Raw genomic sequence first — 26,600 nt, 5'->3', positions numbered from 1 at the left:
AGCTCATATCATATTTGTTACTACTATTATTATGAAGGATGGCTCTCAGCATTTTTAGTGAATTCTCATTTAGGCTTCTGATTAATATTTGGTGTGGTCTGTATTTGCATTTAGCACAGTTAATGTTGTCTACAGGCTTTCTGGTACAATCTTTTTTGGCTCATCTCCTTGGGCATTTTTGTCTACAAATGTGTTCTTGTCTATGTTTTATGGTTTTTGCATTCTTATTTCTCTCCTCTGAAAATCTGAAGATTTATGTCTCTTTAAATACCAAAATGAGCTTCTTTCTATAGAAAGTAGAATGGTAGGTTGTGTGCCGTTTTCGTTGTTTCTTCATGTTTTTTAAAATATACTTACAAAAGATGCCTTATATTTTGATTCATGGTTTTTTCAAAATCCAAAGTAGACTATTTATTTTGTACTCCATAAATGATTTTCTTTTGCCTTAGCAAAAATACATTGTATTCTAAAAAAATTTCGTCCAAGTAGTACGAATGAATTATGAGAATGGGTTTATTTTTTAGCTTTCTGTTGATACAATAATTGGTGACATTAGTTAAAAAAATGTGAAATCTACGCTTAAATTGGTGTTCACCACTCGGTTACATTGTATTTTGTATAAGGCGAATGAGTGTGAATCCGAAGCAAATAAAACATGTACTTCATAAAGTCAGAATAATAGAAATTGAAATATTACTGAGCCAACTATCAACATTGAACACTACTATTAGGAATACACAAAATGATTGCAAAAATGTACTGGTATTTGTTTTTTTTTCTTTCAATGGTCTTTGAAACTAAAGTTCTCTCTGTACACACTCGACAGATCTGATACCTCTCAACCAAAAAAACACTCTTTTCTTTATAGCACATTTTTTATCCCTCAAACTATCCTATCTCTATGTGGGATTGCCAAACTTCTCTTTGTCCTGATCCAATTCTCTGAAAACATGATCAAGTTCCGGAAATGAAGATAAAAGCAGCAGCTCGAGAAGATCGAAAGCTAGCTGCTTCATGAAAACGGATGACTGCAAGAACAAATCCAAACATTAACGACAACTACATCAGTTTCGGATTGAAGGAACAAAGACCACAAGTAACATAGATGATTTAACACTAGACAATGGCACTTTTTGGTGCTTCCAAACTCCCAAATCCACAAAATATTAGAGAGACTCCGTAGAGCATAGCCCATCATAATATATTCAGAGTTCGTGCTTGGCATTTAGGAAAGGAAGATAAACACGCATATGTAAGCATATTTAATTATAAGAAAAGTGCCACACATACAATAGATAGAGTTAACTGTTAGAGGAAATGCAGTTAAATTACGGTCACGATGATGCAAGTAGGATAACCTGAATGAAATAGTAGAGATCTTTTGCGCATTGCTCATATTCCTTACGTCCAACGAGGCCTACTATAGCTGATGGAGCCTTGTCTGCAGGAAATGTCTCAACTCATTACTGTCTCCAAGAAGGATCGATGAAAAACTCACTCAATTCCCTATGACTAACATTTGGAAAGGACAAACAAATATTACCAATCATCAATTCATAGACAAATTTGGCTCGCCGTTCAGCTTCCTGTTGTTGTATTTCCTCCAGAGTCGGTGTATCTCCCTTTTTAGGTGAAGAATTTGGAGCGGAAGATTGATCCACAGAGGATGTAGTATCAGGAGGAGGTCGCTGTCTCCGAGGGTGCTTAGTTATGAATATTCCATCAGGCCATAGTATCTGTTTATACCAGTCATAAATGATAATATTATAATCCATTTTTTAATTGGGGGAATAGGTCAGACAAACACATAAAGCATTAGAGAAGTGAGAACGCATATCATCCAAAATTTGACTCCTTGCATCCAGATTTAGAGCTCAAATTTGCTTGTAAGCAAACAGGAAAGCCCACGGTACTGGTAAAATAGATCTGAGATACCAAATTACCTTCTCCAACCGCCTAATTCCAGAAGCAACCACTGTTCCCCTACGTAAACGCTGTATTTTCTCAATCAACCAATCATCAAAAGCATCACCCATTCCCAATTGTAGAACCTGTTTCGCTACCCAGAAAGCTTTTCTCCTGTAACCACGACAATAGTGTGCAATTAAAGAGAGCCGCGAGGGGAAGTTATAGTGACTTGTCCATATGTATACAACAATCAATACCTGATCCATCCACCATCTTTAAGTTGTAAAATGACATCAACCAAATCGAACACATGAACATTAAGATTTGGCGGCACCCACTATTGGAAAAAGGAAAGGAGAAAAATCAAATGTGATTTTCAGCAAGAAAAATCAAGGAAAAGATATCAAGGTTTGAATTAAGTTATCAAGCATTATGCAACAACGTTACAATGAGAAAATACCATTCTGAAATTTAGATCCATTAAAGAATAGGCCATGATAGAAAATAGAAATTGACCTCACTGGGAAGCATTGGATCAGAGGAATCTTCAGCAGCAAGAGAATGTGATTTTTCATGGTCTCTATCCACAGTCTTTTCTAAATTACTCGACCGCTTTACGTTCTTTTGCTCTGAGTTTTTTGAGCCATATTCAGGCTTTTTTGATGAAGATGGAAGTTGACCTTTTCCTTTCAACCCTGATCCATCAGTAGGATGATCACCCTTGATTCGAGAAGCAGAATCTTGGTTTCCATGACTGAAAATTTCATTTTTGGATAACTGGTCATATACAGGCCCTACATTATCCCTGTAGTCCTTGATCTTTGGACGTGCTATTTCATCTATGTTAACTGAAATAAAACCAGCTGGAAACTATTAAAAGGGTTCATAAAGATGAAAAGAAACATGCAATTCAGATATTCACCTGAAAGAGTATCAATTATGGACAACGAGTCTGAAAATATATACATCTGCGATTCCATGATAGAAAGCAAAGTGGGACTCGTTAGTGATATGAGGTCTCTAACATGTTGGAAAAATGTAGGGCTAATTATAGTTTTTAGCCTGAACTTTCATCAAATTTCAGTGTATAGCCTAGCTTTGATTTATTTTCTATGTAGCCTGAACTATGGAATTTTGTCTAACTATAGCCAAAACCGCATCACAACTGTGGCAGTCAATAATTCTTGTCAAAATTACATCTGTAACTATAGTCAATTGGATGAGACTAGAGCCTAATGCCTTCTACACCAAAGGAGATTTCCAAGGACATGTAGACCAGGACCACCGGTGTGGTCGGAATCACACATGAAAGTTAGTGCAACAGTGCCAACTTTCAAGTGCAACACACCCATGGTCTGGTGACGATGGGCTACCTACCATTGGAAATTTCCTTTAGTGTAGAATACATTAGGTCACCTTTCATGGTTGTTTGTTCAGCACTTCGGGTCTAATTTTGGCAAAGAACAATGGCAAACATTGTTTGGGCATGATTGTGGCTATAATTAGACAATTTCTTAAAGTTCATGCCGTGTAACATATAAATCAAAGTTAAGGCCATAAACTGAATTTCGCTGAAAGTTCAGTCTGTAAACTATAATTAGCCTAAAAGTATAAGTCACATAATTTAGACCTGGGAATCAACACTAAGAAAATCCCAAACTTCGATTGAGCAGGAAATAGTTGGAAACTGCAGAAGTTTCTGCAAAACAGTGGAAATAGAGAAAGTTTAAAGATTGGACTTACAACAGAACAATTCTACTTATATTTACAATACATGTGTGCAACCATTGCAATCACAAGCAAGAAAAGTGATGTAAAGCAGAAAATGTTATGATAAAAGATTGACGTGGAGAAAATATCAGACAAATGAACTCATGATCTTTTAATGAACTAATTTTTTTATGTAAAAATTGTTTCGCAGCTTTTCCAAACTAAAATGCCTAACTATACAGAGCATTTTAGTTTGAATAAGGTGTCAACTCAGTCATTATTAAGAAAATTATTGAAGAATTTATAGTCATAAATTGTCCCACAACAAGTAAGTTATATTTAGCTTTCTAGGTTGGCTAAGTGCCACAGCCATAGAAATTATTAGAGATCTCATACTCTACCTTATCCAGAACCTACACGACGATACTCCTTTCCCACAAAAAGGGTGATGCAGAAAAGTAAAGCATATAACATCTTAACATGACAGCCCTTTCCACTGGAAACAGCATGCTTCCTTTAAATCTCAGACTGGCATCAGTCTAATCATGTACTACAGTACTACTACACACTTCTATTTCTGATTGCCAATTTAGGATTTTAATATGGATTACTATATTAGTTATCTTTGTGGGAAGGAGACAAGTAAATGAAAGTAAAATGTAAAATTATAAAGCATAAAGAAAATATATCAATATCAAGTCAAATAGTACCTTTAGATACTGGTCAAGCAATTTGCATCGTTCTTGGATGACAAACACATCTAAGCCAGTTGAGAGGAAATGCTTTGGTGGCAAATGGAGATTATATTCAGAGAACTCTTTCAAACGCCTATGTAACTCCACAAAGTGTTGATACCTGTAAGCAAAAGAAATAACATTAGCTTTAGAAAATTTACCTTTTTCTGTGACATGGTATTACTGTACTTTGAACTCACCATCTCCAATATATATGCATACCTCCTCAAATAGGAAGATTTTTAGCCCAACCACCCCCCACAACCACTTATTTTGAATGTCGTACAGAGAAAAATTACATCAGCTATTCAGCTGCTTAACTATTCTAAGTCTTATCTAAAACTCTAATTATTAGGATGAGTGCATGAATCCATACGCTATAAAGCCAAACTACCCAAAGAGAATGAAAAAACTGCTAAAAAGAAACATCTTGCCGGAAGTAATATATAACAACGTGTCTAGAGGACATCACACTACCTTCTTTTGATAGACCAACTGTGACTGTTCATATCTGTAACGGAAATGCAATAAACAGCAAAGGTTTTGGATCCGCTCTTTACAATATTGGCACCCCATACCTGCAAAGTAAATTAGTACCGTTAGCATCTTCAAGCATAAAACACACAATCAAGCATAGTCAAAATACCAAAAAATGTAAACTGGAAATGGAGTACCTCACATCTTAATTTAAAATATGAATCAGCAATTAGTGAAGTTTTTGCTGAATTAGCAGCCAGACTTTGACTTTCAGGTAAAGAAGCATAGGACATAGATGATGAAGTTGTAGCTCCACTATTAGTTCTACCCAATAGCTCTGTCTCCGAGTCCTCACTCGAGTCTCCAGGCTTGCCAGTCACTTTGGCGTGGCTCAACACATCCTGCCCTTCTCCTAATAAATAACTCGTTCGTTCTACCTCTTGCCAGACTTGACCATTATGAGTACTAGATCGAGATCTTTTCTTTGCAGACTTTGTTCTCTTTATTGCAGAACGAAGTTGACTGTTCTTAGTTTTTGTGCTCCTATGCCTGTCAGAAGTTTCGAGAGGATGATGAATGTGGCTGAAATTTCTTTTATTTTTACCATCCCAAACTTTAACCCCTGGGGAGTCAAGACCCGTAGCATTGATCATATCATCCTCCTCAGTATAACTACTGCTCCAGGATTCATCCTCATCAGAAGGCAAACTTTCAAGATCTTCCTCTTCACGTAAGGATACAGCATTGTCTTCCTCCGGCTTTCTGTTAAATCCAGAGTCCAACATATCTTTCCCATTCACTGTTATGCTCTTCTCCTTATTCTTCTGCGCGGGAAGACCATTTTTCTGCATCACTGAATTGGATACCCCCACTACAGAGTTTCTCTGTGAAGGATCAGGCAATGTATCTGCATCTTCCTTCCTTCTGTAGCCTCTTCCCATTGTCCACATATTTTCAAAATGTTCTGGAGCCAGTGCCTCAGTTTTTCTTCGAGAAAACACATCTAGGGCATTAGCCCATTCTCCCCCTGAGAGTTCTCTTTGAAGACCTCTCTCCTCACCATTATGGGTGTCTGGAAAAGAATTCCAAGAGCGAGTTGACTGTGTATCCATGGCAAGCAATGGATCCTTAGAAAGGAGTTCTCGATTCACGGCATCTGATTTATGACTATTGACCTCTTTCTTCTTTTCACCCTTCTTCAATTGTACCAGTTCAACACCCTTGACAGAAGGATCTGCTATTTGTGTGCTATGATCAGATGGTGCATTTGTTCTAGACTCTGATGTTGTGTTTGTCACCACACTTCCTTTTTCAACTTTTCTAGAAATAACAAAAGACTCTATTCTCTCATTAATAAACCTGCCATCAAATTTGATGCAGCAGAAAGATGTCAAATCAGGCAGAGCATTAAAACATAAGAGTGCATGTTGAGCATAAAAATAGAGATGTAGAATGTTAAGATATAATGAAGAACAGTGTGCTTACCTGGGGTTAGCAAGATTCAGAACTGGTCTTATTACAACACAAGCAAGTAATTCTCTGATAATATAGCGGAACAAAGAGCATCTCAGATCATCTGCCCTAAATGTAACTACAATAAGGCCATCCACAACATGCTGGAGAACCTGTTTACTCCAAAGTTAATCAAAAGAAAACTTAGTCAAGTAGGGGAAGCAAGCAACTATTTTCTGCTTATAGTTGTTAATCTGCAATGAATATACCAAAAGAGTAACAACCTTATGCTCAGCTTCAGCAGAAAATAAAATGGGATGCAGTTTGTTCTCAGCAGCCAGGAGAGACTTCAGTTCTATATCTCGCTCTTCAACGGTCAAAGATTTTGATTGATGTCTCTCAATCTTTGTCTTTGTTGAACGAAATAGCTCCAGCCTACGACATACAATTTTGATAATATCCCTGCAAAATGCAAGCAAATACTTGTCTAAAATGCCACTCATACCCTAGATTGAGAAGAAGAATTTTGATCAGTAAAATATCGAGGATTGTACCCTGTTAAAAGATCTATTAAATTAATATTTTTCATGCGATTTGAAATTACTCCAAGTACGCCATTCATGATCAATACGATCTCTTCTGGACCCTGTCTATCTGGCGTTATGCGTGAGTACCACAGATCCGTCACCCACTCAGAGACAATATGTCTAGTGAATTGATCAATTGCATCTTCAACAACAGGAGAGTTCACATTATGCTTCCAGTCAGACCTTTCTGTCTCAACTCTGAGGCCCTTAACCTTAAGCACATTTTTATCAGAAGAAATGTTTGCTGATGTTTGTTTGCTATTGTAAGTTGCAGATTTCCTCCGTATATCAATATCAAACGTCAAATAGCGAAGTGTGATTATTAACAAGAGAGCAGCAGGCAAGTTGACTAGAACCGAGGAACTTGTTACTGCAACAAGAAAAGGAAATTAATTTCTAAACAGTGTGGACGGGAAATTAGAATCTTGCAAGTCTCATTAAATAAACAAGACTTAATATATTTTTCGGATAATCATATCTAGGCTTGAGACTGTTGGTTTCGAGAAGTATTCTATATCGAAGTGCTCTGCGTGATAAGGTCTTTCATAAAGTAAATACCAAATGGTAGCTGAGTCAATGGACATGGATACCAAATAGAATTAACATACACCTTCCAGATTTCTATTAGCATCTAAGAAAATGATCATTATGATAGAAATATCTATTTCTCACTTGGTGCCATTCTTCAAAATGCTACTCCTCATCCTCAAGAAAGCAAACATAACACAGAATATATAATGCTCTCTCAACCACAAGTAACTGAATGTAATAAAGCATCAGTATGTCATAGTAAGCACAGTGGTGACAGTTGATTTACTGGAAGATCAAATTTAACAAGCAGGTACAACTACCAACATCAAGGTAGTAGTTAGAAAACTAAGTTCGAGAAATGCATAGGCCAACAAACAACAATCAACAAAAAATTGTTTGAAAGTCCTCATAATAAAATGTAACTTCAGTTCCTATTGCAAATAGCTCCACAATTCCCCAAATCTCACACTCTTACAGTCTCATCTCCAAGTATGTTTATGCAGGCAATCACCAATTTGCTTATCTAACTTAATCAACAAATCAGGTTGAGTGAACATAAGCAAAAATAGGCTATGAAAGAGATGGACAAGAACAATCACTTACATGACATGAGGTATGACAATCCAACAACACTTACGATCACAAAAACAATCCGCTTCTTAGCTTCCTCGACTAGGTCGCGAACACTCACACCTTTCCCCTCGCTGCTGCTCATTCTGCCCACCACCAATCGTCACTTACTGCCACTTCTCAAACCTCAAACACTCATCTAAAATTCGATCAACATAAACCACAAAACCGATGATTCAAAACTTTATAATCCCCGCAATCGGATTCTCCAAACATTCTTCACGCGATCACTCCAACCAATCTCAGATCGAGCTGAAGAAAGAATTCGATTCTAGCACGGCACGCCATTTTCCTAACAAATCCACTCAAACGTCGCAGACCACTAGGTTTTCAGTGCACTACAGTTGCGGACTGCTCTCTCCCTCTCTCTCTCTCTCAATATTTACAACGGAGAATAAGTTATGAATTCCGAAATCTGGCGGTAGGTTCGGTTAGGGTTTTAATCATCAGCAGTAAAGCAATCTAATCAACGCTTCCACGTTCCGATTCGAGGATTGCTTAGAAGCTGACAAGTATTGTAGTTGTAGGAGTATAAGACAGAGCATTGCGCCATTGATGGTGACTGACAGTTTGGTAAATTTCACAGCAATTTACCAGTTCGGAAACTCGTTGTCCGCGGTTGGAGAAGCGGGCCCTTCTTCGAACTAGTGCGGGCCCGGGCCGGCTGAAGAACACGATTCTCTCTCTAGATGTATACCTATTTACGGATTTACCCCTGTCCACATTTCTAATTCAAATGTTTGAATTTACAGTCTAGAACTAGCAGTATCTATATGTATTTTTTATTAAATGAGTATCTAATTAATTGCTTCTATAGATATTCTATACTAGGGATGTAAATGGGGCTAACCCGTTTACGTTCGGGTCAACCCGCTCGGGTTGCCGGGCTATTCGGGTTATGAATTTTTGGGGTCATAAATTTTTAACCCTAGCCCGTCGATTTTCGGGCTAACCCATTGGGCTATTCATGTCTAAAAACTTTCGAAAATAATCTCGTAATCAAATTTTTCTCAATAAAATGATTTTAAATTTTAGATATTTTTTCTTCTTAGTGATAGAATCATATAAAATCTTCAAATTTTTCATAGTTTTACTCAATAATAGTTGTGAGAAGCCTTTCATCTCGATCAACTACAATTTAAACAAAAATAATTCAAAATTAAATCAATTCACTTCAATTAAAGCTTGTGCTCGTGTCATTATTTTGGCAATTTTCCATAACTAATTCTTTATGAAAATAAAAAATCATATCTTACATGAATTAGTATTAAAATGATAAATATATTTAAATTTTGATGGGTTAATTCTTAATTTTGTATTGATTTATGTTGGTGGTAGCAAGACAGTAGTGACATTATGACATATGATGGGGCAATGACATAATGAGTTGATGTGAAACTCAAAGTTGATACTATGAGATTGAGTGGGAAAATGTAGAATGTAGATTGAAAAAGACTAATTAAAAGTCCCTAAAACTCAATATTTTTTAATTAAAAGTTGCAACCCGCCGGGCCAACCCGCAACCCTTCGAGCCAACCCATTTAACCCGTCAACACATTTGGGCCAACCCGTTTAGCCCGTTTTGTATTCGGAATATGAAATTACAACCCTAACCTGCTCATTTTACCGGGCTATTCGGGCCAACCCACGGGTTTCGGGTTGAATTGGCATCCCTGTAGGACTATACTATTTTTCACTCCATAAATTTTTTTAATTACCAAACTATATTACTTCCTCGTCCCTAAAAAGTATGAATTGTTTCCTTATTAATTACTATCGGGAAAGTATGAAATTCTAATTTTAGAATAGTTAAGCAACACATTACCATTGAATATCATTTTATTTACGACTTATTCAATTACACTACACTACTAAGAGCATCCACAATAGGAGTCATCTCGCACTCCATCGATAGCGCCTATTGCGCGCGGAAGGTTGTGGGATGGCGCTCTCTCGGCGCCTATTGCGGGCCGAGAAGAAGCCATCGCGAATTTTTTATTTTAAAATTTTTTATTCATCCCTTTTATTCTTTTGAGTGTAAATTTTCCCGAAGTATGTTTTCAATCTTCGTAATATCTCGTGATTGATTTTGAGTGATATTTTCCATAATTCCTTCCAATCTTCTGAAATTGCAGAATCTTCTTCCAACATGTTTTCCCTCTTGTTGGTGCATGTATGTTGTTACTTTGTTAGGAATAGTAAATCATAATAAACATTATGTGATTTCTTTTGAAATTCTGATTTTGGTCAACATTGGATATTTTAGTTGCGCTTCCGTCAAAGATCGGTTTATCTCCAAATATGATATATTTTCCACATCAGAATGTAATTATGCTTCAGAGGAGTGAGCAATGAAAAATGAAGGAGCTCCAAACGGTTTTGGCAAGACGTACTACAACAGTCTGATGGACGATAAAGGATTACTCTTTGTGGACCAGCAGCTCACAACTACAAACGCTACGAGGTCTTGGGTCTCAGCTAGGGATGTCAATCAGGCTAGCCCATCGGGTTTCGGGCCAACCCTATTCGAGTTGCTTGTCGATTGGGTGCGGGTTAATCAGGTTGTGATTTTTTCGGGTTATAAAAGTTCAACCCTAACCCTGAAGCTCGGGTTTCAGGCTAGCCCAGCGGGTTAATCGGGTTGCTACAGATAAAATTAACATTCAATCAATCCAATAAATAATGGTGAAAATTAGTTATATTTATAAAAATGTAAAATATTTAATTATGATAAATTTGAGATATATGCTTGAACTCAAACATAAACATGATCAAATACTAATATTTGAGATTTATGCAAAATAAAACATAAACATCAAGAAATTTTAAAGCATGTTTTAGAAATTTTAATATATTTTTTAGTGAATTTGAAGTTTCTAATTTATTTATCCATTATTATGTTAATAAAAATTTAATATATAATTTATATATCTATACAATATATAAAAGAGGAGCTTTGGGAATATTTACAAGATTGCCATTATGAAAATTTTGTAATATTAATGAAAAAAAAATATGGCTCGGTCATGGCCTCTCCATCTCTTTTGTAACTCCCATTCCATTACCATAATTTTGGGAATATTTGGGAAAAAAAAATATGGCTCGATCATGGCCTCTCCACCTCTTTTGTAACTCCCATTCCATTACCATAATTTTGAGAATATTCAATAACCTAATTAATTATAGTATTAATATTAGGTAAGATATTGCACGTTCTTTTAGTTAAACTTAGCATTTGTGATATTTTAATAAAAATTGGGAAGTGAAAAGATTTTTAACAGAAATAATAATGCTATCACGATTTTTGTCATTCTCATTTTCTGAGAAATATGTGTGTGGTTCTCTGTTTTTGTATGCTGATTTTTTTTCATTTCGACTCGAATTTGAAGTGTTTGTTGTGATTATCAGGGAGTAGAACAACTAGAAGGAATGTTGAGTTTGGGAGGACTTATGTTGTTAAGCCTAAAGGGAAACACCAGGCTACTATAATCTGGCTGCATGGCCTTGGTGACAATGATTCAAGGTTTGATCTCTTTTTACTCTTCAGATTAGTGAAAAAATCCAATCATTTTGCTGCTCAGACTTTATAAGGATTGGGATGTCACACTACTCCACACCTCATGGTTCCTAATATTGGAAGAGCACTTTGAGGTTCGTTTCCTTTTATTTTATTTGGCTTTAGTATTTATCTCTTTCCAGTGTCCTTTTGCTTTTAGGTTATGTAAATTGAAATGGGAAATGATATACAGCAATAATGTCGGTTCCTTTTTCATGAGTTATATCTATGTTGTTCAAGTAAATTTGAGCTCAGAAATATGCTTACTTTTTCATTTTTTAATGGAGTGTATAATGTTATGATTCAATTGTTATTTTTTACTCCTATTACATAGAGGAGATCAGAAGTTTACTCCTTATAATTTATAAGTTGTATTGGTTTAAATGTAGCTTATAACCACCAGTGAATGACTATAATTAGGTTGAGCAGATTTTGAATTATACGCTTCGTGTAATCAATCCCTCAAAAAAAGATTTGACAATCAGATTTCATATCATCAATAAGGTCCGAGAAGTTAGTCAATCCATAGAAAGTTTGAAGGTATATAATGTTTCACAATAGTTTATAATATTATTTTTATAACATCATATAATAAATATATTCTTATTTCTAATTTTAATGTTTTACCTTTTGGCTTTCCATTTTTTTTTAACCATTATTAGCTTAATGGTTGTTTAATAGTGGTTTAATTTTATGATTCTTTGGATATCATAATTCCAATAATTTATCTATTATCTTTCATTTATATAATTGTATTACTCTACCATCTTAGCATTGAGTCCACATTCGTTTTATACATTTTTTTCATTTCATTTATTTTGTTTTCATTTGTAATTAATCTTTGCGAAAAGGTATGTTTTTGAAAATAATAAGTTAGCATTTTCTATGTTTAAACATGTTAACTTGCTGAAGAATTGAGCTCCATATCTAATATCCCATCATGAAAAGAAACTCATAGATTGAAGACAACGCGTGTCAAAGGAAGTCAAGCGGGCAACCATGGTATTTTAGGGTGGCGGTGGTAGTATGTTTTTTTTTGTTTGAGAAGAGAAATGGAAGAAATGAATGTAGTTGGTAGGTAAATAAGTTTTTTTTGTTAGCTTATTTTTCTTATAATAAAATGTATATATAGAATGATAACTGATAGTTTACATTTAATTCACATTTATTAATGAACGATCAGGTTGCTGGTAATAATTAATTAATAGTATTATTTTTACATAAAGAATTAAATTAATCTATTTATACATATATAAAATTAGAATTTCAGAGCAATAACAAAAATGTTATTATCAATCTTTTTGAGTGTAGATATTAGATTATAAATCGAATACTCATTTCATAAAGTTGAGATATGAAAAGTTTTCAGATCTTTTAGAGATAGTGAATAAACTTTAAATGTATTAACCCATAGAACTTATAATTCTATTTTTTTTTAATTGCATATGTGATTATACATTAAAATCATAATTGATCAGTTTCTTATTTTTTTTACATGCCTATGTGTATTTATTTGCATGAGAATAAAATGTATTATGTTGAGATGTTTTTAGTTTTAATTGATTGATTCTAATATTTTTTTAATTATTATGATATTAATGGTTAATTGGATTTGTATTTTATGGAAGATGTGAGTGGATCTATTTCATCGATAGTTGATTAATTTATACTTAATTGTTTTGGAAATATCTTAGTCTATGCATAGCACGTGAGTTATACTAGTTTAATATATAAAATTGAAAGTTATTTTTTTTAAGTAATCTACTTATATTATAAAATAACCAATGAAGTGTCGAATTAGAGTCAAACAAATAGAACGATAGAAATTTTGTCGGAATTTTGGGTCAGCCCATCGGATTTTCGGGTCTGGCCCTAATGGACTGCGGGTTAATCGGGTGCGGGCTAATCGGGCTGTAATTTTATCGGGCTAAAAATTTTCAGCCCTAACCCTATAAATTTGGCGGGCTATTCGGGCCGGCCCACAGGTTGCGGACTACATTGACATCCCTAGTCTCAGCATTTGCAGAAGATGCTCATAGCTTTCTTAATGAATTTTCGCTGGCTATGTTCAAGCTTTCGCATCTCCGTGCTCATCATGCCGATGAAGGCGAGTCCGTCTCAACTGCCATAAGATAAACTCAATCTGATCAGAGTGCTAGTATGAAAATAAATCAAACTTGGTGGTAACTCTTGGTTACATGTCTTTTATTTGTTTCATTCCATTCCATGACATTTAGACTACCTGCAATATCTTTGTGAACATCGTGATTAATATTACTATATTAAATTTTCGAAAGGAGATAGTTATGTGTCCATATTGTTAGACAAACACTCGGTTCCATTGCGCACAACCCTTCTCCCTTCCCTCCACCGCATCTCCCCCTCCACCCGGCCTACTCTATTATCCACATTCACTATGAGCACACACTCTACATGAATCCAACTAGGTTGGGTAAATATATCGAAAATTAATACGTATTGAATTATCGATACATACAGTTTATACTGATTATTATAATAATATTTTTTTTTATAATTAAACATTTAAATCATAAATAGATATTTATTTAATTTATTTATATATTCAAAAAATATTTATTGGAAAACTTAAAATCATAAATAGATATCCACTTAATTTTGATATACCGTTCAGAACGGTATACCGAAGTTTGGTACGATATACCGAAATTTCGATACGGTAACAGTATAGATATTATCCATACCGAAATTTCGGTATACCAAAACTTTAGATACGGTAACGATATGAAATTCTTTCATATTGATATTTTCAATACGATAACTATACAAAGTTTTCGGTACAATATACCGTATCGACCCAACCCTAAATCCAACTACAACTTCTACTTTTTCATCAAATTATATGTCAGCCATATTTAAGGACAATAACCATTTATTAAATATTCCTTATCCTCTATGTATATATTTATTTTACAAACAAATTATATAGACTTACAAATAATGAAAGTGATTTGATTCAAATTTGGTTCATTTCAAAATTTGATTATTTTTTTGGGAAGATTCAAATGAGAATCTGAAGTTATTATAAGATGAAATAATAAAACTATAAGATGAAATTGTTATATTATAAGATGTAACGTTTTCTTTCAAATTTGGTTTGATCATCTTAAGTGTTCCAAGTATCGGTTGAAGTTATAACATTATAAGATGAATTAGTTACAATACCAGATGACGTTAAGTATTATAGGTGAAGTGATTTGTACATATTTGCTTCATTTCTTTGGATGAAGTTACAACATCATATGATGAAGTTATAACACTATAATATGAAGTTAATACTTTATAATATTTATTACTTTCTTTCGAATTTAGCTCATTTAGGGAACCAATGAACGAGGGAACAAATGGTAAGGAAAAATTGCATTACTTTGTCTTACATTAAGTAATATTTTGTATATTTGTTTCATCACTGACACTGTAACTGTTCTTTATGTAGACAAATCAGTTCCCACTAACAAGATACATGTATTGAATCAACCACCGGCGGTGCTGTCAACAATCAAATCGAACGAACCACTTGGGAACTTTTGAAAACGATTCATCAAAAATGTGTATTTGATTCATTAGAATGATATACATTGATCATTATTTTTATTTTAGAAAATATTGTTACTATTATGTTTCAGTATGTATTAATTTTTTATTCATTATTTATTAAATATAGTATAGTTCATCCTAACGTTTATTTAGTTCATGATAATTACACCTATAGTTGACCATGTTGCTATCAGTATTATATACCTTAAAATTTAAAAGTTATAATTGGTCCATTACTAACATTCATTAAGTTTATTTCTAATGTTCATTGAGTTCATTGTTTAGTTCATATAATGCTAAAATATGGAAAAAAAAATGCTATTATTCAAGAGTAAACAGAATTTTACATTGTTGTTCGTCGAGTTATGGATGATTAGTTTAGATTTGATGGATTTTGGACGATTGAGGTGAAGATTGTACAATAAGACACAATATAGATATTTTAGCATGAAATTAGAAAATACAAAATACTCCCTTCGTCCCAGTATAAGAGTCACATTTTGCCATAAAAGTCCGTCTCAGTTTAAGAGTCACATTTGGACATTTTCATATTTGGACATAAAATTTTACCCCATTATTCATCAAAATTACACCTAAATGTCATTATCTACATAAAAAAAATCAAAAAGGAAATGAAACATCTTTTAAATCCAAAAGGTCAAACCATCTCATTTTCCACAAATTCACTTTATTTATTACACACTTCACTATCTCACTTCATTTATTACACACTCCATCAATTTCTTAAAACTCGTGCCATAACTAATTCTAACTCCTAAACTGGGACGTAAGGATTATTAAATAATAATTCTTTTTCAAATTTGATTCATGATTTGGAAGATATGATTTTCCATAATAATAATATGTTTTTTAAGCATGAAATTAGGCAATAATTTGGTATGTTTAACTGATACTCCCTCCGTTCCAAGATAAGAGCATCCGCAACGGTGCTCAAAACTCTATCCGTCCGTCCGTGCCAGCGGCAAGGACGAGCTAAGCCGTTGGCAAATTCTATTTTTTCTTTTTTTAAAAAAAAAAAAATCATAAATAATTCAAAATAATACCAAAAATTAAAAAAAAAATTGGATTCCCAAAAAATAGAGCCGTTTATGGATGTTTTTTTTGGATTTTTGTGATTTTTTTTATATCCCAAAATCATATATAAATACACACATTCATCATCCACTTTTCACATCAAATTATCTCTCATTCATACTTTTTCATACTGAATCATCTACATCTTCCTCTCTCACCCAAACCCTCTCTAAAAAATTCAAAAATGGATTTCACCGATCTCATTGCGGAAGCGGAGCGCGCAGAATGGATTTCAAAAATGGATCTCACCAATCTCATCTTATGTAATTTTTAATTTTTAGGATTTTAATTATGTAATTTTAAATTATTATGTAATTTGTATACCCGAGTATTTTTAATGCATTTTAATATTGTGAAAATATTTTTATTTAAATTAAATAATAGAATGGTGGGACCCTTGAGCTTGTCCTTAGCTAAGAGCACGGATATGGGTGTTGTGCTCTTAGCTAAGGACAAGGAGTAAAAGTGGGTCCGGGCCCACTTCCGTGCTCTTAGCTAAGAGCACGGATGTGGATGCTCTAAGCGAGTCATAATGTCATATTCCTTTTGGGATGCCCCTATAAGTGAGCAAAAAATTATCTCTCTTGCTTTATTCTCTCTTTGCTTCTTTTCTTTTCTCTCTCTCATACTTTCTTCTTTTCATTTTAACTCGTTAAATATCAATTCTTTAAATCTCTTGCTCAAACGAAATAACTTTACTTATCTTGGGATGGAGGGAGTATCAGAAGAAGTAATTAGAACGTGCAACGATAAAAAGTTCATCCTAAATAAAAAAACAGTTCATTATGTACATAAATTACGGTAAACGAAATATAGAACGCACAGTTCATAACGTAGGAAAATTACTACACACAACTGATAATTGTTAACCTACAGATGGATGGACGTCGTCTTCTTGAGATGATTCTGAATCTGAATTAGACAACAAGCCTATCAAATGTATAAACTTCAATGCCGACTTCTCCAATCAGATTTCGGCTTCGGTTTCCCGTTCGCCAATCTGAATCAGATCGGTGGATATCGTCGTCTCCGTCTTGGTATCTCCAATTAAATTGTATATATAATGATAATGTCATATTAGGTGGGTTGTATGCCAAGAAAAATTATATTCTGGCTGTGGATATCAAATTGAGTATAGTCTATTACCAAATCTCGATTCTATAAAATACTTACATTGAAAAATAAGAATAATTAAGGAAATAGATACTATAATTCCCTCCAAAATCAATTACTATAATCCTAAAATGATTGCATTAAAAAAAAATCCAAAAACGAAATCACACATCTAAACCAATATCGACGAAGAATGTCGGTTAGCAACTGTGAAACTTTTTACGAAGACGTACCAACGGTACCTAGATTTCGATCTTCCCTTCCGAATTTTGTTTTGCATGTTAATTTATTCGTGTTTTTTCTGCCATTAGTTGGGTGAAGTGAAGCGTGAAATTTCCAGTATTGTGGGGCTGCGGGAGATCAAAAAGCAGCTGGAATCAATTCTGCAGAAAATAATTGATGCGGAGAAGAACGCTGCCGACGGATTTAGGGTTGTACCTCCAAAGCCCTTTCACATGGTGTTCGTCGGCAGAAATGGAACAGGTACGCCTCCACAATTGCAATCAATCGTGGTTTATGTGCATTTTCGTAGCTGTTATGTGCAATGGGGAAAAATTGCGTGTGATTATGCAGTAATTGGGGGTAATTAGTGGATGATCGCCTTTGATGGAAATTTTGGATTTGAGATGGAATAAGGAGATTTTATTTTTATTTAGTCCATTTATTTTAGCTGTGAATGTTATCCATGACTATAGATTTCATATCCTTTTAGGCAGCTACTTTCTTTGATTAGATTGGATGTTGAATTTTGTCTATCTGCCATTAAAAATTAGATAGCCAGTGTTGCATAGCTGTTAAGGAAGAGTGGTGTGTGCTCTCCATTGCAAATGGAATACAATGAAGTCTTTCTTCTATGTAACTACTAATTTTGAAAACTTGTGGTGTGTATAACTGGAAATATTACTCTCATTATAATATGTGAGATGTGAGATTTCACAATGCTCTGTATATTGTATACACCTACTGAATTTGTCAATGTTTCATGTCTGTTTCATATACCTGTTAAGGTAAGGCTCGAGAAAATTTATCTGGAAAAAGAATAGTGGGAATACAATGAAGTCTTTCTTCTATGCAGCTAATTTTGTAAATGTGTGGTGTGTATAGGTGGAAAATCCACAATGCTCTATATATTCATGTTTGTTTCTAGCTGTTCATTGCTATCTGCAACCTTCATAACAGGCAAGTCCACAGTAGCTCGAATAATTGGTAAACTATTTTATTTGGCCGGAGTTTTGTCTTCATACACTGTGACTGAAATGCGAGGACATCAAAAGGTTTGTTTAGCATAATACAGAATTTCTTAGAATCACACCACACAACAAAGTGTTGTTGACATGACCAGATGAGAGATGCAAATGGCGGCTTGCTGCTTGTGAAGATAGACGAGGAAGATCCCATTAGTTCGGATACAATGGAGGAGCTCATAGCTGCGATAGACAAGGGAAAGTCATTAATCGTGTTAGCCGGGAATCACAGGGCCTTGAACCAATACATGAAGTGCAACCTCAATTTGTACAGAAGGCTCTCAACAAGGCTACAGTTCGACGACCTGACTTGCGAAGATCTTGCCATGATTCTTGAGAAGAAGGCGAGCATTAAAGGGGAGAGCGATATGTTATGTGGTTTTGAGCTGGACAGTTCTTGCAGCACGGACAGTATTGCTCGGATGATTGCTGAGCTTACGCCTCACAATCTACGAAGCTTGCTGAATGCACATTTGCTGGATCAGATGCTAATTGAGGCAAAGAAAGTGGCTAGGCCTGGTGAGAATACCATCTCACTGAAGAACCTAGAAATGGGTATACAGAATGGGGCAGAAATCTTCAAGCATTTGTTAAATTTGTGATTTTACAGAAAATAGGGAAATTTATGATTATGAAGAAATTGATAATAGTTTATGTTGCCATATAGTACTCCAGTTCATAGTCAGTAGTTATTAATTATTTCGGCATTAGTTAATGCCAGTTCTTGATTTGCTAATGCAGTTTGTCACAACTATTTCTTCAGGTTCATGTGCATCATGTCATATGATGATATAACTAATTACATAATTAAAGAATACCTTACAGTTAATTACATGGGTTCTAGTTGATGTGGCATACTACAAGAATTTAAGCATAAAAAATCTTAGTGTTACGCTCTAGGGATCATTTGGTTGTCATCTTTACTCCTAACTTTTTTTATTGACAAATAACTTCGGACTATTCTAGTAACTACTCTCTTGTTTGACTATTTTTCGATATCTTGGTCTATCTTCAGGATGCTTGTATTACATCATATCTCATAATTATACATCTGGTCTTCACCCCTATGACTGATTTTAATTATAAACAAACTTCTTTTTGACATATCCTAAGCATGTTACTATTATCTTGTCTAACAAACCAAAAGTTATTATAATGGTCAAAATTACACATGTTATTAATCTAGGAAGATCGTTTTTCTGATATCATAAAAAATTGATTTACGTTTAAAGTAATCAACGTGACAAAAGAGTTAATTAATACGCATTAAAAGAATAATAAAACATAGAATTGATGCATATACATTATACATAAATGAAAGATAATTATAATTCAAGATGACATAAATGAAAGATAATTAATAATTCAAGATGAAAAGAATACCATGAATCTTGTTCTAAATGGAAGTGTGGTCTCATTGAACTCTCATACGGAGTATAACTGTACATCAATGATTAATCTGAATACAAAGACCGATTTAAATATTTATTCAACATCATTTCTCATAATTTATTGAGGCTTTTAAAGTCTATATGTGTTCATTATATAAATTATTAACTAACTAGTAACTACTCCTATCACTAATTATTTTTAACCTCAAAGCGAGACGCCGGTGACTATAAAATTGATAGTATGTGAAGACAATTTAAACCTCAAATAAATGTCTAATTTTCCATATTTGTGTAAGAGAATAAGAGGGACGATTTTGTTATCGAAGTCTTGAAATATCAATGTACGTTTTAAGAATTAGGTTCAATTCACAACAATGCTGAAATTGGATTTTGCTTTGTAATTAATCCCAAACAATATGGTGCTACATATATACTTGTGATCAATAATAGAGTAGTTTGCATTCATTAATTTTGATTGTGTATTACGTGACATACGACCCATGACCAAGATTGCATAATTCAAAATTTTATTTTAGTACCCAAATTTTGGAATTCATAGCTTGTAGGCTCATGAACCAAACACTAGACCATACATACTCCAAACTTTTACTACTATAAGATTTTAAATTTTAGATTAAGAAAAGAAATTTGTAAAATCTAATATCGTGAACAATGTCGTCGCCTATACTAGAAGATAGAGACAGTGCGACGATCGTTGCTGACAATGAATAATTAACGAACAAAAAACATAGTAAATGACCCTTCTATGTGCGCGTCCTGATATCACCACCTCAGTTGCATTCACCCGTCTCCTGACTCTCCTAGTCCCCCATTTTATTATTATACTAATATTATTTCTCTAATCATAACATATGAACAAATGATATTGAAATCCTGTCTCATTACAGTAGACCTATATTTAAGGGAACATAGGTGTATCTTACGAAAGAGATTTTATTTGATATTTGCAAAGTGATTATAATTGGAAAGAAGACCAAAATTGGAATACTAATAATTTATGCGTAACGTTGGAATAATAATCCAACTAAGAATGTAGAGAAATCGACGTCCCTTATTAATTACGTGCATAGAAAAAGAAAGATTTCCGAATTATTTCCAAAAATCGAAATTAAGGCATTAAACGACGTCACCTCATCCCTCTCACCTCCACTCCCACCGCTGCGCAGCAGGAGCCCACACGACGCCGTTTTGCGTCGCTTTCCATCTTCACCATGTGTTAAAGCAGCTTCTGCAGTCTCAGGAATCCTTTTCTCTCTCTCTATCTCTCTCTAGGAAAGGAAAATCCGAAGCGATACAGCTCCGGTGATGTCTACGCCGCCGCCGCCGGTGGCAATTGAGGCTCCGACGTCGTCGCCGCCTCCGCCAGGTCCTCCTACCCCGGCGGAGCTGCTACTTCCACCGCCGCCTTCGGGGAATATCACTCCGCCGGCGACGATTGCGCCTCCGCCGGCGATTACGCCGCCTACGGCAGCGTCAAACAACCGCGCGACGCTGGTGGCGCTGGGAGTGGGGATAGGGATTGGCGGATCGATCGTGCTGGTTTGTGTTGGTATTTTTGTGATTTGGTACAGGAGGAGGAGGAGGAAGCGTTTTGGAGAGGAAGGATTTGGTTATGGTCGTTCGCAGAAGCAGGGGCTCAATCCCAAAGGTTGATGAATTTTTTTTTACTTTAAGCATTTTATTGATTTTTTATTGCTTGCTCTTGCGTATGGTGTGGTGTGGAATAATTTTAGTAATGGCGAAGTCGTTGGGGAGATGGAGACTCTTTGTTGGTTGGTTGACTTAGTGAAGACAAAAGAGACTACAGTTGTCTGCAAATTGACATATGATTTGGGGATTTTAGAATAAATTAGTTTCATGATTATTCTTTTGCTGATGAGATTAGGTTTAAAATTATTATTTTAGATTCTGGTGCTGGAATTTTCATGTAATCCAAGCCAAAGTGATTTTTTTTAATCGTCTGGCGTTTTCTGTGTGTGAATAGCCCCAACTGGATGTCGACATTCTTCAGTGGATGAATTTATCTTCAACGTTAATGACATAATGATTGCTACATAGTGAATCTTGCTACCCTTGGCTCTTCACTTAGAAATTCTTGCTGATTGGAACCGTCATCGAGTTTGAAGAACATGTGGTCTAAGGATGGAATTTGGTGATGGAAAAGAAATTTTCTTAATTATGGGTTGTGTTGCTTATGTTAAAGATTATTCATACTACAAGCATTAAGGATCGCAGCAATCTTAAGAGGTTTTTTGAGAGTAACATGATTTTTTATTGACTGTTCGACACCCTTTTTGTCGCTATGACCATGTCTCTGTTTGTATTTTTTTCCAAGCATACCTTATGAGATTGTCTTCTCTGCTTTTACAGATGATCCTTATCGTGGTCCACCGTACAACATGCCGCCTACTCCACCATCTAACCTCAACGTCTTTGAACTTCCAAAGCCTACTCCCCCACGGGTTGTTTCATCAAATTCTCACCAATCTATAGATGTATCCACTACTCCACCCTTTTTTAGTAGCAGCCTGAACTCCATAGAGGATATTCCACAAACAACCCTTCCTACGTGTTTGGATTCCACAAAAACTACCTTCACTTATGAAGAACTTGCACTTGCAACAGATAATTTTTCTGACTCCAACCTCCTTGGTCAAGGTGGTTTTGGATATGTTCATAAGGGAGTGCTTCATGATGGCAGAGACGTTGCAATCAAGCAGCTAAAGATGGGGAGTGGTCAAGGGGAGCGTGAATTTCAGGCAGAGGTTGAGATTATAAGTCGTGTTCATCACAGCCATCTAGTATCACTACTTGGGCACTGCATTTCAGGGGCTCGAAGATTGCTTGTGTATGAATATGTCGCTAATCAAACTCTGGAGTTCCACTTACATGGTATGTGATGGATTTCACTTGACTATTTTTGCAGTAGGTTTGCCATATACACAGCTTTACTTTTGCCTAAATACTTGATACTACTACTTTAAATTTTCATCAGCAGTCTTTTTCACTTGCAACATTTAACTCTGTTTCCCAACCTTAGGGGCTAAAAGTGTTGATGTAATTGTCATGCTCCATCTCATTTTTTTATTACTGTATAATCTGAGATGTGTATGATGCAGGGAAGGTGTGCAAACATCCTATAAACTGGGCTACTAGGATGAAAGTTGCCCTGGGCTCGGCAAAAGGATTGGCATATTTGCACGAGGACTGTATGTCTTACCTGCTCCTACTTATGAACATTATCTCTACTCTATTTCATAAAGGACTTAATCACATTAATGTTGATGATATTAACAGGTCATCCTAAGATCATACACCGTGATATCAAGTCATCTAACATTCTTCTTGATGAAAATTTTGAGGCGAAGGTGAGTTTATATGTTCTAGGAGTTATTATTGGCCATTTGGCCTTGCAACTGTACTTTTTCTGAGTACTTGATCTTGACCATATTTTGACTCGGTATTCCTATAGAATATTCTCTATGGTGGGCAGTAATGGAGAGAAAAAAACAGAAAAAGTGAACAGAATGGAAAGATAATTAGTCCCTGGAATCTATACTCCATCAGAGAGCAGAAAGTCAAACATTGCGCTCGAATCGTGGCCAAAACAGAAACCCAAAATACTTGAATTCGTACATCTAATATTTGACTGCGATTGGAGATACAAAGGCTCCAATGTTAGGGGGAAACGGTCTTCTTGGATTGATGGAGACTATTATAAGTCTCAGATATTAAAAAGCAGGAAATGGTTAGGTGCATTAGTAGTAAGTACTCCATATGGATGTAAAAAAGACATCTAGTCACTGTGTCATAGGTGTTACTGTTATAGTTTGATTAAAAAGAGCATGTCAAGATCATGGAGAGCATGAAAAGGAGGAAAGAGGATAGCTTTAGTTAGAAAGAGCTTTGTTCATACAGTTGATTAATTATATTCAATAATTTCTTCCTAAACCATAGGAGAATATGTTGTCTACGATAATCGGTTAGACAGAAAAGTAGTAAAGAATCTTGCAGTCATTTTTTTTCTTCTAATTGCTTATTTCTCAATTTTTAATAATTCACCTATTTGACCCTGTTCTCTGAAAGAAAGATGATTGCTGGTCTGCTGCTAATATTTGTACGTAAATCCTCTTTTTTAAGTGAAATTCAAAATTTTATTTTAATTGAAGTCATCATTGAAATCCAGGTAGCAGATTTCGGCCTGGCTAGGTTCTATTCAGATACTGATACTCACGTCTCCACTCGGGTAATGGGAACTTTTGGGTAAGCTTCTAGAGACTCTTTCTACTTCTCACTCATGGTTGTGACGCCTAAACTGCTAAACTTTGAAAGGAAATATAGACTAAAGCTTTCATCTCAAAATATCACAAGTCATTTTGTATAATCTTATTTGACGACACAATATATTTCATTGATGTATACCTCATTATTTGCAGTTATTTAGCTCCGGAATATGCTCTTACTGGAAAGCTGACAGAGAAGTCAGATGTCTTTTCATTTGGCGTTGTCCTTTTGGAGCTGATTACTGGTCGCAGGCCAATCGATAGATCACAGAACTACCTTGATGACAACATCATTGATTGGGTGAGCATTTCTTCGATCTTGTCCTTGTACTTACTGAATGAGGATCCACGTGTATTTGCGTTAATTCTAGTGGAGTTATGTTGAGCTTTGTAACAAGCTATATGCTTGAGTATACATGTCAATTTTAAGAGACACACATATAAGATAAAAGCTTGTTGACAATTAATTCCTGGAAATTTCAACTTTATAAAAGCTCGTTGAAGAAAGCTAGCCATGAGTTAATAGGATTTCTGCAATAATCAATCCATGCTTTCCGACTACCATTATTTTCTTGCTTGTGTCCATGCTTTCTGCTCATCATCCCCTCCTTTTAGTTAGGTGGCTCTGCACGTGCTTCAGACGTATAACTTGTTTAAATCAATACAGGCAAGGCCTTTGCTTTCGCAAGCTCTGGAAAATAACAACTTTGATTGCGTGGCTGATCCGAGGTTGCAGAAAGATTATGACTCTGTAGAGATGGCTCGGATGGTTGCTTGTGCTTCTGTCTGTGTTCGTCATTTGGCTCGACGCAGGCCAAAGATGAGTCAGGTACGTCTATATATGCTTGCCTAGAACAACCCAACAAGCTCCTAGTCCCTACTCTGCATTTAAAATGTCGACTTCAACGAAGGTGGTCCCAACTTTAAAACTTTGCACTCTCGAATCTTGATGCAGATAATACTGGCTTTGGAAGGAAAGCTGCCTCTAGACGACCTGACCGAGCCCATTCAATCAAGGCAGAACATTTTAAACAATGATTCTCACGATAGCTCAGACTACGACTCCTTATACGACACCACACAGTACAAAGAGGATCTGATAAAGTTCAGGAAGATGGCACTAGAAAGTGCGGAACACACTGTAAGTGAGTACAGCGGCCCGACTAGTGAGTTTGGCCTCCGGCCCTCCGGCTCAAGCAGCGAAGTTCTAAGAAACATACAAGTGACATAGTCTGCATTTTATTTTTGTTTATTTTTTATTTTTTGCTGAAGATGTTACTTGAGAATACAGGAGAAAAAGCTGTGTAAATTATTTCTGATGTGAATTATTTGTAGGTTAGTTGGATATTTGTGTCTGCAGCATATATTCTCACTATGCTGGTGCTATTTATAACTAGCATTCTGTTAATCAACTCATGGCCTGTGCTTATGTTCTTTCTTGTATACTAATTAAATTCTAATTGAGATTAATAAAATTTAATCATGATTATAAATTTGCAAGAAGTATTTTCGAAATATTTATTTAAAGAAAACGTTATTGGAGTATATGGTATCATCTATAAACAAAAATTACACACGAAAAAAAATGCTTTCCCCATTTTCATAAATAATTGGATTCATAATTGCATTGGATTCTTAAACTTATTATTTTACTTTTTTTGGTGTTAACAAACTTACAGCAATAAAGATTGAATAAATGAAAGATTTAAGTTGGTGGATTGGGTCCATGAGTTTGGACGGATTTGTACGAAATTGAGACAAAAAAACGTTTTATCTTTATGAGTTTGTGTGACACAATAATTAAAAGGACATATTTTGATTTTACACAATGTCAAATTCCATCGACTATTCATGTGTCACTTAAAGCATCTAATGTACTCCTTATCCATGGAAATAAGCTAAATTTCAATTTCATCGTCTCATATAAATAATTCATATATATTTATAGAATTTTTTCTCCTTTTTTACTTTATTGTTTATCTCACCATCCACTACATTATTTCAATCAATTTTTTATATTCTCCCTTATTTTAACAATTTCACATTAAAACTTGTGATATCTCCCATTAGTCTCATTTTTTATGGGAAAAAGGGAGTATTATTTTTCCAATTTCTTAATCTTATTTTAATTAAAATATTCACAAAATTCAAATTAATAATTAACATTTTGAGTATAACATAATTATTTTTTTTACAGAACCAAAAATAATAAAATTACAAATAGTACAAAACAAAAAGCTATTTTCCTTACCATAAAAGGATTGAAAATTATATTGTCCCCAAATTAAAAGA

At 34.8% G+C, this 26,600-nt stretch overlaps 3 protein-coding genes across 3 annotated transcripts; 2 read left to right on the top strand and 1 right to left on the bottom strand.

Annotated features, from left to right (window-relative positions):
• Positions 1-658: 658 nt before the first annotated feature.
• LOC125204884 (uncharacterized) lies at positions 659-8,717 on the bottom strand. The gene is made up of 15 exons (XM_048103644.2): positions 8,003-8,717; positions 6,836-7,238; positions 6,566-6,743; positions 6,315-6,454; positions 5,027-6,188; positions 4,830-4,930; positions 4,329-4,473; positions 3,539-3,607; positions 2,831-2,876; positions 2,425-2,756; positions 2,166-2,245; positions 1,944-2,079; positions 1,544-1,736; positions 1,359-1,441; positions 659-1,028 (listed from the first exon to the last, which is right to left on the bottom strand). Exons 1-15 carry the CDS (start codon positions 8,112-8,114, stop codon positions 900-902), a joined length of 3,309 nt encoding a protein of 1,102 aa, XP_047959601.1. The 5' UTR covers positions 8,115-8,717; the 3' UTR covers positions 659-899.
• An 8,421-nt stretch (positions 8,718-17,138) lies between these two features.
• On the top strand, positions 17,139-19,215 carry LOC125205045 (uncharacterized). The gene is made up of 4 exons (XM_048103844.2): positions 17,139-17,607; positions 17,681-17,852; positions 18,549-18,643; positions 18,712-19,215. Exons 1-4 carry the CDS (start codon positions 17,563-17,565, stop codon positions 19,213-19,215), a joined length of 816 nt encoding a protein of 271 aa, XP_047959801.1. The 5' UTR covers positions 17,139-17,562.
• A 1,940-nt stretch (positions 19,216-21,155) lies between these two features.
• On the top strand, positions 21,156-25,720 carry LOC125205044 (proline-rich receptor-like protein kinase PERK15). Its single transcript, XM_048103843.2, has 8 exons — positions 21,156-21,673; positions 22,396-22,917; positions 23,145-23,234; positions 23,323-23,393; positions 24,212-24,288; positions 24,462-24,609; positions 24,976-25,137; positions 25,264-25,720. Exons 1-8 carry the CDS (start codon positions 21,331-21,333, stop codon positions 25,537-25,539), a joined length of 1,689 nt encoding a protein of 562 aa, XP_047959800.1. The 5' UTR covers positions 21,156-21,330; the 3' UTR covers positions 25,540-25,720.
• The last annotated feature ends 880 nt before the right edge of the window (positions 25,721-26,600 follow it).

The sequence above is a fragment of the Salvia hispanica genome, chromosome 6 (genome assembly GCF_029641045.1).
Source record: "Salvia hispanica isolate PSC_SH4W2 chromosome 6, Shi_PSC_v1, whole genome shotgun sequence".
Classification (NCBI taxonomy): Eukaryota; Viridiplantae; Streptophyta; class Magnoliopsida; order Lamiales; family Lamiaceae; genus Salvia; species Salvia hispanica.
Note: the sequence above shows the minus strand (reverse complement) of the source record. Positions and strands in the feature narration are given on the sequence as shown.